We start from the raw sequence: 12,625 nt of genomic DNA on the forward strand, positions 1-12,625 counted from the left end.
ACCCTCAAAATGCTTTTAAGTCTTTAAAAGTAACATAGATAATATAAATAACTTAATCACCCCGATTTGTTGATATATCCTGTGCATCCTTTTTAAAAGCACAGTTTTACTTGGCATTGAGTTTGACCCATCATTATCTGTGAGAAAGTGGAATTAAAAGTGGTCTCTCTTGATCTCATGGGTCTTTGTGCAGAGCAGCTGGTAGCATTGATAATAAACTGCATCTAAGTTAAAAGAGAAGCCTTTTCCCTTTGTCTATTTATCAAGTCTCAACACTGATAATGGCATGAAAACTCTGTACATCAGCATACCTGACACTGGGAAGAGAGAGCACTCACACACCTGGAGTCACATGCAAAGTAGCCACTACTAGTGGCTACTAGTAGGCCCTGTCATAGGGATTGCATCCTAATTTTTCTGATAGTAAAATGTTTCTCCACCTCCTTTCCAGACAGGGGAACTGGTTTTATTCATCTGGTTTTATTGCACTGTCCACCGTTATGTTAAATAAACTCACCACAAGCACTTGAACTACCCATTACATCTTCACTACAAGTCCTATAGGTCAGTATTTAAAAAGGGCATCATGGACCCCAGATTGTCAGCTGCCTCTTCTCAAAACAGTCCAGCTGAAAACATTTGGTTTCAAACTGCCCTTGGAAAGCTGAGAAAACCTAGTTCTGGTAAAACAAGCTGAGAAGCAAGTTTCCAGGACCTTATCATCAAACTGTCTGGTCTCAGCCATGGCAGGATCATGAGGGAGAGAGATGGTATCTCAGAGAACCATATCCCAAAGCATTTAGGGCTTCCTAGGGCAGTGTCAGCTCTGAATTCCCAGAAGCGAGAGTACAACTGAAGCAAATTTTTAAAAAGTATGTCCCAAAACAGTCTGTTCCCATGTCATTTATCCTATTCTTTTGGCAGGATAAGGTGGAGACACTTTCATAATTCCAGAGAAGCTAATTAATTTTCTATAAACCTTGGTTGAAACTAAAATTAATTCTGGTACAATGCCTTTTAAACTAGTTTTCATCCAAGAACAAATAGAACTGCTGGCTGGTTACTGTCGAGAGATGTCACCCAGAGAGAAGCTGCTGGGCAGTCAGTGAATGCATGGGGGAGTAATACTGATAAAATGTGAATGTATCAGAGACAAGGATTTCAGCAAGGACACTGGTGCAGTCCTGCTACTGCATGTGTGCCATCCTTTATATCCACTGAGATCGGTCCTTCACTCTTGGCCATCAGCTGGAGTGGTGCCTGCCCATGTAATAAGATCCTAAAGTTGTTATAACATGTACCAAATTCCCGAGAGATAGCAAAGAATCAATTAATATATTTAAACTTTTTTTATTTGTTTTCAGTGCTAGTCTATGACAGTTGCAGAAGAGGCAGAAAAGAAACCTCTGTAATTTGTACTTCTGTGACCTGTCATACATACTATAACAAGTGCCAATGGAGTCAACTGCAGGAAATCTTTATTATTTTCTTAGAAACTCTTTAAAATGTAAACATCCTGTTGATACAAATCTCAGATTCTTCTGATGTTTACTTAGCAGCTTCCATCATTGTGCAGTGTCAGAGTACACATACCATATTACAGGGTACGAGGCTGACAGAGCCCTCTTTGAATTTGTGTTTTATTTTACAGAAGCTAAGGCTGAAAATACTTCTGAGCCATTTAATGATAAATCATCATCTAAGAATACTGCTGTTATTTTAAAACAACTTGAAGTTTAGAAATTGCATGACTATTTCAAATGCAGCATTGAAATGGCTTTTAAAGACAGCCCAAGTCCCCTTCACTGTGTCCTCAACAGCAGATCCTGAAGGAGGACATGTTTAGTCACTCAGGGCAAACAGGATATTGCATCAGGAATCACAAAGTCTTTGTCATGTCCAGTGGTAGCTGCCATTTCCCTTCTGAGTCAGGAATACCTGGAAGTCTCACCATTCAATATTGCAAAAGAATAAAAGATAATCTTCTCACCCTCATGGCAGAAAAGTGGTTTTTTAAAATGCAAATATTGGAAAGTTTAAGCCCACAGGAAAAAACAGAAAGAACTTCCTATTTATTGTTTTGCAAATCTGTTTATCTTTAAGCTAGTCTAATTATTTTGAGGGCCTGACTCATCATTTCTGAATGCTTAGATTGGCAGCAGCTTTCCATTGCTGGTGCAGTGGTTGTGCTGACTCAGGTGTCTTTACAGCCATCCACCATCCACAGGAAAATATGCACTTTACAGATCCATGCAGGCCATACAGTGCATGCCAGTGTTCCCTACATTAATGGAGATCCCATGTGCCTCTGGCTACACATGGTTTTTTAATTATTCCTGCCTGCCTGCTGCAATAGCAAAGCTCCTGATGTTAAATTTAAGATGGGAAGATGGATTCTGGAAACTTTTCTTAAAATACATATAAAATTATGCTGTTTATGTATTAGGAAAGAGGGTGACATTTTAAAGTTTGTGTATTTCATGTCTGTGTGTGACACTGGCAAAGAGCAGATACATTTTGTTACTCAAAAGGAGATCCTCAATTTCATAAATAGCAGTCAAGTAGCTGTCAGGTTTCCTAAGCCCTGTATCAACATCTGGAAAATTTACACCTTGATTGCAGTCTTGCTCTTATAATCCAGTAATAAGGAAACCTTTTGAAAACAATTCTCCAATTAAAAAACACTTCTGTTAAAATTTGGATATGCAGGTGTGGGCTCGTGGACAGAATGCACACATCAGCTGCACATGAAATAAGCAGACAAAATAACTGCAGCATCAAATCAAGCTCCCCAGATCTTCTGTTTAAAAACTGTTCTTATTTGGTTATAACAGAGCCAAACCTTACTTAGCTGCATATATGACACAAGTGTCTGTCCTACCTTGACTGGTTGTATTTCAGTCTGAAGGATTCTACGATGTCTACAAATAAAGGTCAGGGGAAATGCATTGTTTTCTCATGGTAGCAATTCCTAGCTTGGAGAGGGAAGCTTCTCATTCCAGTGTAGAGGAGACACATGCTGAGCTAGTAAAGAACTAGTGAGGGAGCAGTAGACAGGAGGAGGAGGAGTCAGGAAGAACCAAAGGCTCTGGTTTTTTGGCCAAAGGGAGGCTTCTGGTGCTATATGAGGTGGTGGATTTGAGCTACCCAAGCAAGGCCAGCTTTCTGAATGTGTGCTGGAAATGGGGATGCCTGGTGCACATGTAAACACCACAATACAGTGAACCTGTATGTAGATGTTTTTATGCTGAACTGAACCCAACCCTGCAGACAGGAACAGCTGATGCTTGAGGAACAGCTCTGGGAGTAGAGGCTCTAGGAAAAAAAAACTAGAGTTGGAGTTGAGACTCAAAACGAGATGGATGACCCAGGAGACTAACATTTGGACTTTGCAGGGCAAGAATGTGAGACTAGAACAAAAGGCAGAAGTAGTAGAAATTGGAAATAATGAGATAAGGAGAATAGAACTGAAATAAAGAGCCAAAGGGAGTGTAGGGGAGTTGAGACCAGAAAGGGACAAGATAAAAGAAGTCATACCTCTAAAGAGTGAACAAATGACTGGAAAACAAGACCAGTAGTTGGTAAAAGTTCTGCCCTTTTCTGTTTGGATTGGAACCTGAATTTCCAAAATCTTATTGTTCCTGTTCTCATCAGATGCCATTTACTATATTTACCTTAAGAAGAGAAGCAGAACAATAGAAGGGAATTTGTAGAGATGGATAGTAAGTGATGAGGACCTGCTGTTCTCAGTGGAGGTACCTGAGAGGGTTATTACTTTAGCCAACAGTTGTCTGGTCCCATGGACTAAAGGTCCATTGGTGACTGGGGCTTATTAAAGTGTGATTCTGAAGAGCATCTTTGCTTTAGTTTCAGTTGGAAGGACTGCATGTGGTCTAAAGTATGGTAACCAAAGTATGGTAAATAGGGACAAAATGGACATTTGCCTCAAAAACACACCATAGATTTTCAAACTAAATCATTAATTTCTGTTCTGGACTCCTCCAGTGTGTCCAGCAGGAAGGTGTCCCAGGCTCCTCCAGCCAGAAGCTGACAGTGCTGCTTCTTTCAATTGCACCATGACTTTAAGGAACAGAGGCCTAAAGCAGCAAATCTAGAGGTGTTGACACTGTTGGCAGTGCTTGTAGGTGCTACATGTGAAATACCTGGGGTTTGGTTTACCCCCTCAAAGCCCAGCAGACTGTACACACAAGTTCTGCTAAAACCAGTTGCATTACCAAACATTTCACAGCTGGGGAGTCCTGGCCCCAGTTCAGACACATTTTGTGTAAGTATTCAGTGCTGATCTTCCATTAAAACATCCTTTTTCCTTTTTCTTCTTTCATTAACCAAAAGAGCTGTGTAATGCAGGAGACAGCAGGATGCAGAACTCCTACCTCATCTGTGGCAAAAGGGGTAAAATGCCTATTGAAATAAAAGGGAGTAAGTTCTTGGAAAAGGCACCTAAACTTTAAAGAGAATGGACTCCTGGTGAAGTCATCAATATTTTTTGTAGATAGTCACAGTTTGTTCTCATTTTTCTGAATATCTGATTTAAGACATTGAAATGTATATTACAGACAGATAAACAGTGTTTCAGAACACCTGCAAGTGCAGTCCAGGAGTTCTGTCCTTTGAGTATAGTCAGTACTGTGTAATGCTGCACATGCTGGAAAACCAGCTCAAGGTGTTTCTCTCTACACTACATGCTTTCAAATTAATAAATGTAGTTTGACATTAATTTCTGTGCTCCCCACCTGCAAAATGAAGATAAAGATTGCACTAAGGTGTTGCAAAACTAAACTAATAAATGTGAGCATGTGAATCCTGTAGTAGTGCATGCCAGAGGAATGCAGAGCATAAAGAAAATAAATCCTGTCTGTAAACCATGAAATATGTAGTAAATAAATCCTCAGACCGCACACAGAATTTAAAATGAAAAATACTATCAAATAGCAGCACATCAGCTGAATGTCATCCTGTCAGTGCATTGAGTGAGTCAAGGATCCTTTGGATCATGCAGTGAAAGATTAAACTGTAATGCAAATATACCAGGGGCAAGCTAAGAATGTGCATAAATCTTCTATTTAGGCATTTTCAAATCTGTGAGTTCTCAAGTGTACAGCCCTACCTGGAGAACAGCCCATTTCACAGTCCATGCAGACTAAGCCAAGTGTTTTATCCACCTTTGTAAGTGTAAATGGCTTTTCATCTTTTTCTAGATGATCATGTGATGAGTCTCTATGATTTGCATTTCAAAATATCTAACCATTTCTAAGACTACTCCATTAAACTGAATCTGCTCCATTGCTTTTTTTCCCCCTCAGTTTTATAATCTTTATTTCTGTGTCTGTTGGTAATGGAGCCCAGGATTAAACATAATTTGGTCAGATGTTTTGCTTCCAAAAGACCTGACATTCATCTGGACATTTTACATTGGCTTTTCTGAAGAACTTTTACTAGTGTGGTATCTTGTGATTGATTAATTGAAGGCTAGAAGCAAACAACACACCTTGTTTTCAGCAATTAGTGAGTGACAAAGGAAACCAATAATGTTTGTTAACATGGGATGGTTTATGTTCTACGTTTTGCACATAAATAGAAATATAACTGGGGTTGGTGTCTGTGCAACTGAGATACTGTATTTTGGATACAGCCAATAGTCAATAATGTACAAGATTTGGGCAAACTTCAACAAGAGGAAAGTGAGTTAGACAAAACCTTTTAATAGTTTGTGACATGCAGACTGGGCTCTTAGCCCACCTCTACCCCAGTGGGTCCATTTATTTATATTCCACATGACTACAAAAATGATGGAATTGAAGATATTTGTGATGAAAGGAAAACTTCTTGTCCCCTAATTTATGTTAGCATTGCTCAATTATTCACTGAAGTACAGAAATGAAATATGAAACAAATGCGAATAGTGGAATTGGGCCAAGCTGTGTGTGTGATGTGTTGAGCAGTCACTATCCTTCTGGTACCTGCATTCAAACATTTTAGTATGAGGAGTGCTCCTCATTAATCTTGTTCTTGTACAGTCTGAAATCCATAGCTTTTACTCTCTCCCAGAAAACTATTTTCCCCTCATATAGTTTATAAAAATTGAAAAGCACAGCTATAGCATGCAAAGTGGAGATGAATATGGGGAGAAATGATGACTTGGGGAAACGTGACATTCACTGTTTCTAACAGAGAGAAAAGATACTTCCCTGAATATGGTATTTTCCTGGAATTTATGACTTCAGTGTTTAGGTGGGCTCTAGGGCTGGTACCACCTGCTTCATATGTGTGATCAGCCAAGGTTATTTGGGCAAGATCAAGACAAAATGGACTTTTGCAAAATTTTAGCTCCATGTTACAACCCAGAAGAAAGTTGTTTGTTGGTCTCTGGGAGGTGCCTGCACTCTACACAGGCAGCACTTCACAAGGATAAGATAGAGAGCTGGAACAGGTAAGTGTGGAGAAGGGAAGGCTCCAGGGAGATTTTAGAGCACCTTTCAGTACCTAAAGGGGCCTGTAAGAAAAATGGGACAAAATTTTTAGCAAGGCCATGTGCAATAGGACAAGGGACAGTAGTTTTAAACTGAAAGAGGATCACTTCAGACTAGCCATAAGGAGGAAGTGTTTTTACAATGAGGATGGTGAGACACTGGCACAGTTTGCCCAGAGAGGTGGTGGATGCCCCATCCCTGAAAACATTTAAGGTCAGGTTGGATGGGAGTTTGAGCTACATGATATAAGTGAAAATGTGCCTGGGGCTGGACTGCTTGGGGCTGGACTGCATGGGCAACTCGATGTTTTGAGCCATGATAAGAAATTTGCTAAGTCAGCCAGGCTTTCACCAGCAGATTTGTTTTCAGAGTTAAGCCTGGATTGTGTTCCACAGTTTTTCAGGTGAGGAAACTGAGTTGCAGAGCATTTAATTGTCTTCATCATACCTGCAGACCTGGAAACATACAAGATATAACCAACAATCTCTATTTCTCACAGTACATCTCAGGATTTGATGCATTACTTATTTCCAAATGACTCTATTAGTTGCTCAGTCAGTAACTTTCAGTAACACTGATTATTTGCTATGCTTTTCTTTCCAGCTGATTTTTTACTATGGAACTGGAGACAGCTGGTGTCCACAGCACTACTACGATGAGATCAAGATGGATTTTCCGGACGGGGACATTCGGCTGTGTGAGAAGGGGCTGCGCCACGCCTTCGTGCTGGACGCCAGCAAGGAGATGGCTGCCATGATCACAGACTGGCTACAGGAGGATCTGACCAAACTATAAACACTGATTCAGTCAGCAACAAGAAAATGATGTAATTATTTTGTGAATGTGTAAATTTATATTTTTTTTTTTGTGAGAGAATTTGTCTTATTTTTTTTCTGTTTACTATAGACTACAGCTTGTTTTCTATTGAGATTTAGAGAAAGTTAAAGAGAGTCTGGCTGGTCCAAAGTATAGTTTTATTGGCTCAGTGCTTATTTAGTTTCATCCTGAGTCTTCAGGACTCTGGAAGACTTGGCAAGGGTGGAATGTTGATTGTCTGCTGGAGCTCTAGACAATGCTGGTACAACTGTACCTGAGCTACTGCCACCCCACTCTCTGATGGAGAAGTGTTAGGATGTGGGTGGATCCTGGCAATGGATCCTGGCACACTGTGAAAGGCCTGGCCCTTTCCTCATGTATCACCCAACCCTGTTAGCCAGGTGCAGAACAGCCCAAGGCCCTGGACAGCCCTGACATGTCTCCTCTGGGTCAGAGGGGATTGGTGGTCAGGCTGAGTTGGGGATGAGTTCAGGGAAGATGTGTAGATCAGGTGTGCAGTTTCTCCAAGTCTCACCAGGGGTTTGGGGCACTGCCAGGACTCCACAGGGTATTAGAAATGCTGTAAGGTATCTGTAGCTGCTCAGCAAGGGAATACATAAGGATCTCTTAGCTGGAACATGGCCAAGTGTTTCATTTTTCAATTGACTGTAGAGAAAGGAAAGTACACTGGTCAAAAATGCTATTATTTAAAAGTTAAAATGGATTGCAGAATCCATCTAGGTGGCCTTGCTCTCCTAATGAAGTCCATGAAAACAGTGCTTGCTCAGCAACTCTAAAGAATTAAACCATTTTTGATACATTTCTAAATTTCAGTTCTTTGCTCTAAGGACTGAAGTATGAAATTTTCTGCCAAGCCACAAATTAGGTAAGTTCACCATCAGAAAACATCTGTTACTGTGCCACGGCTGCACCGTGACATGGCATGAACGTTACTGCTGGGAACCAGACCCTTGCATGGTGCTGACAAGTTCCCTGTTCCTCACATTTGGTGAACCCTTTCCTTTACAGATGGAAAAAAAAAAATAGAAAAAAGCATCCTACCAGTTGTGATAACAAAAGAAGTTACGGGGAATAGCTAGAAATGAAAATATTGCAAGTAAGGGGAACAGAGCCAAGTGCAATCAGGAAAAGCTTTCTAGCCATGAACCTGTGAAATAGTCTCCCTGTGGAGTTCATAAAGACATTTATAAATAAGCAAAACACTACAGAGTATAGTCAGGGGAGGTCCTGCCCTTGCAAACAGATGAATTTAGATGATGCATTGAGTATCTAACGTACATGATTTATTACCAGTTCTGATATGTGTGAGAATGGTATTGGAGGATGTTCTCTGGGATGCAGAAAGATCAGTTAATTGCTTAGTTTTCTTTCACAGTTATACACACCCCTTCCACTGCTCTCTAAACCCTCCTTGAACCTTTCACTAATATTTAGAGCAACTTGTAATAGAGTTCAGTTCCTGGATATTCTGGACTAGTTTTCAAACCTGTAGACTGACACTGGATTTAAGTGACCTTCTCTGTATCAGAAACTGGTTTAGCTTTTGAGACTAGCCAGTGGATTTTCCAATTACACTGCCACATAATGAAATGGCACTGATGAGTGGGGCAGGAATGTGGGGAGCAGTTTCAGCAGCATGGGGAGGAACCAGGCACGTTCAAAGTGAGAGGACTGTGCCCATGCAACTGATTCTGCTCAGTGGATTCTGCTCATGGGACTTCCCATCTTTTTACAGGTCCATACTCACCCATGATCAAAACAATCCTTGTGCTCACTGTAGCAATCCATAGTTGTATGTCTGTGTGATGGCCCCCAGATGTTGGCATCATCCCAGTTGGATGGCCTTGTGGCAGATGCTCCTGCATCTGTTGGCTGAGGTGCTCCCTGGGGCAGAGCCAGGGAGGATGTGCACATACATGGAGATACATTAATGTACACATATATGTACATGTGCACCTGTTTGTATGTCAGCAGCATAAAAACTACAGTTCACTTGGTTGCTTTGGTTTGCACATTGATCTGGTTGAACAAAACCTTTGTTTTTTGAAATATGTGGAGTCAGGGAATCGACAAAGACTTTGCGGGAGTTCAGCTGTTGTAGTCGATCTCCTGAGACCAGATGGAATCTTGCATTAACCAAAGATGACAAGCAGCTACTACAGCCTGGAAACTGAAGCACCTACAAGATGCAGTTGTTTACAGTGCATTATGGGTATACTTTGTATGAGGAATTAATTTAGCAATACTTGTACTTGACTTGTGTATGCCTTTTATACAAAAGTTAATCCATTATACTAAATCCTGATTGCATTAAGACCTAAACTGAGGTTAGATCTGGCCAGTTTATGACCAGATATCTACTGCAGAAGAATGCCTTACAATTTTCTTAAAAGAATTTTCTCTAGTATTATCAAAACCATATTGATTCAATTGCTACCTTTCTCCTAAGAGCTGTTACTGTAAGGCTAAGATCTGAAAATATGCTACTCTATTCATTGCACACGGGCCTAGTTTCCACAGCTGTATTTCCTGGGAGGAGCAGATCCCACACAGTGAGAACCCAGCTCCTCAGAAGCTCATGGTGTTCACTGTCACCCCAGGCAAAGAGTGTCAAAAGTGCTCGTGGTCCAAATGTGCCAATTTACCATGAAAACACAGTGTGGTTTTGCCTATTTTAGACTATTTAGGAATTCTTGGAAAACCTATCACAAATATATTGACTGTAAGCTGTAGCACCTACTCACTGTCATTCACATCTGTGCTTGATTCTCACCACACGAGTATCCCTGCTAGTGCAGTGACTTTGACTCATGTGCAAGTGTTTTGCTAGATCGATACCTTTTATTAAAAGTACACAACTCCAATAACAAAAATAAAGAAATTTATGGTAAAATGTAACTTGATTCTTTGTTTTGGTAACTTGTTTAGTCCCTAGTTCAGCTCCTTTGTTACTTCATGCATACAAAATCTACAGAAATACTTGCCAAACCCCAAGTTTCACATGCAGTGCAGACATCTGCCGAGTGCACAGAAAATCCGTGGGTGGTAGGCACCTGACTCGCTTAAGCATTTTTATCCAGAGCTCCTCCAAAATAATCAATCACTTTCCCCTTGCTGCCTCCAGCTCCATGTTTGCTGCTCTGAATGAGCTATGGAGTGTGTGGATCAGTGAGGTTTGTCCCTTCAGGAAGCTGGATGAGTGCTTGCCCAGTGTTTATGGTGAAGAATTTGGAGTTGGACTCCAAGTTAAACACCAGATTCTTGACTCATGGAGACAGATTGCATACATGAGCCACAGCAGATAATCTCTTCTCTGCAGCTGAGGTCATTTATGTATTTATTTTACAGAAAATGGGTTTACATGTGCATCCACCCCCCATCCCTTTCTTTGGTCTAGCTAATTGCCAGCAAAGACTTTAAACAAGATGTTCAATGTTATCATTTTAAAGTCACTCAAACTATTACTGGGTTTGGATAAACTCACTAGACCCAAGAGACTTGTTTTACTCTGTGTCACAGGTCATGCTCAGACCCCCAACTACAATAAGTTTCTGAGGCTCTTCACTTGCAGGCAAATGTTCTCTTTCCTGGCACATTTACAAAATAAGAATCCAGAGAGCGTTTGTGAGTGACCAGGAACTATTAAAACAGCATATATTTCTGGAACAGCTGATGGGGGTTGAGCACAAGCAGCAGATCCAGCAGCAACAGCACAAGCAGCTGCCAGGAGCGATCGCTGCTCTCAGTAGCATCACGCAGAAGTTATGGAACAGCCCAACATTCCTGCTCAGATGGGACAGGCAGGGAGGGATTTAATTAAAAACTCTTTCAGAGTGCTTGAGCTGATAGTCAACAGCCCCAGTTTTGCCTATTGCAGCAATGTGCTTGCAGGAAATAGTTGTGTTGCAGAAAGCAGATTGCAGCAGTTAATAAAATACAAGATGTTTTTTAAAACATCTGACTGTACCTGACTGCAGGATTTACCAGTCAGACACTGAAAGATCTTTTCCACCCTATTTGAAGCAATTCACATTGAAGGAGGAAACTGGGGCAGGGGGGGTGGGAAGGGGGGCTCCCACTCTCCCCCTTTGTGAACATCTTCAACAAAGGCCCCAGACTCCAAAATGCTGTGCTTCATACATTGAGAAATCCATGAGATGAGATGAGATGAGATGAGATGAGATGAGATGAGATGAGATAATTTAGAATTGGGAAAAACAGGCTTTCCCAAGAGGCTGCTCCTCTTCTCTAACAGGCACTCTTAAAATTTGATAAGTATTCAGCTGTTCCAATCTAACTTGTAGGACACAGAAATACCATGTACAGAACAGAAGTGTTTTGAAGTGCTGACATGCTCTCATCATGCAGGGGGTACTGCAACTTATCGATGCTTATAGGAAAGTACTTGTGTTCTCACCCTCAAAAAAAACTCATGGGATTTTGAGCATCCAGAGTGGTCCAACCCCAATTCAGATCATGTCCTGTTTTACCAATGCTTTGCATTTTCTTCTGTTGTATTCACTGGGCATCTCCTCTGTCCTTGCTGCGCCTCTGATTTCTCTTAAGTTATGAACTGCCTAGTTTATGCTGTCAATCACAGGAGCAGTCTGCAGTGCTGTGGAGTAAAAACCCATGTCCATTGAACACAAACCCCACCACTCCCACTGGTTTCAGAATCAGAACAATGCCTGTGAATGAACATTTGTTCTCACCCTTAAATGTTCTGTTGAAAATAGCTTGTTACAAAAGCCCATTCCTGTAAAACTGCTCACAGAGTGGGCCAGGGAGCAAGGGGCAAAATGCCATCCTGCCTCCCTACTCAGAGAACCTTCACCAAAAGATCTCCACCTGTGGGAATGCAGAATACCAACCAAAAGGTGAGTCCTGCTTGGCCTGTCAGTGTGCACTGGGAATAGAAATGACCTGCCTCACTCCAGTTCAGTTCTCCACCTTTCGTCTGGGTCCTGAAAGCTGAGTTTTGTTTTGTCTAAAACACAGACCTGATGCCTTAAGAACTTTCACCATGTCTCCAAATGTGCATTACTTCACACCTGCATTCTCACAGTACTGTGTGCTTAGGGCTGTAGGAAAGAGTCATAATCCTTATTACCTTTATTCTCTGTCTCCAAGGCACTTGGGTGATGTCCATTGCCTCACCCAGTCCAGTCTGTCCTTGAACACTGCCAGGGATGGGGCATCCACAGCTCCTGTGGAGAGCCTGTTCCAGTGCCTCACCACCCTGACAGGAAAGAGCTTCCTCCCAATATCCAATCTAGATCTCACCTCTCTTAGTTTAA

The 12,625-nt window shown here is 41.4% G+C and overlaps 1 protein-coding gene across 7 annotated transcripts in view; it reads left to right on the plus strand.

Moving 5' to 3' along the window:
• Window positions 1-10,226, plus strand: part of LDAH (lipid droplet associated hydrolase) — a 111,255-nt gene extending 101,029 nt beyond the window's left edge. For all 7 annotated transcript variants that reach the window (XM_056487716.1, XM_056487717.1, XM_056487712.1 and 4 more), the window contains one exon: window positions 7,095-10,226. In XM_056487716.1, coding sequence (XP_056343691.1) covers window positions 7,095-7,286 — 192 coding nt within the window. In that variant the 3' untranslated portion in view covers window positions 7,287-10,226. The remainder of the gene's footprint in view (window positions 1-7,094) is intronic.
• Window positions 10,227-12,625: the final 2,399 nt, after the last annotated feature.

Source organism: Oenanthe melanoleuca, chromosome 3 (assembly GCF_029582105.1).
Source record: "Oenanthe melanoleuca isolate GR-GAL-2019-014 chromosome 3, OMel1.0, whole genome shotgun sequence".
Classification (NCBI taxonomy): domain Eukaryota; kingdom Metazoa; phylum Chordata; class Aves; order Passeriformes; family Muscicapidae; genus Oenanthe; species Oenanthe melanoleuca.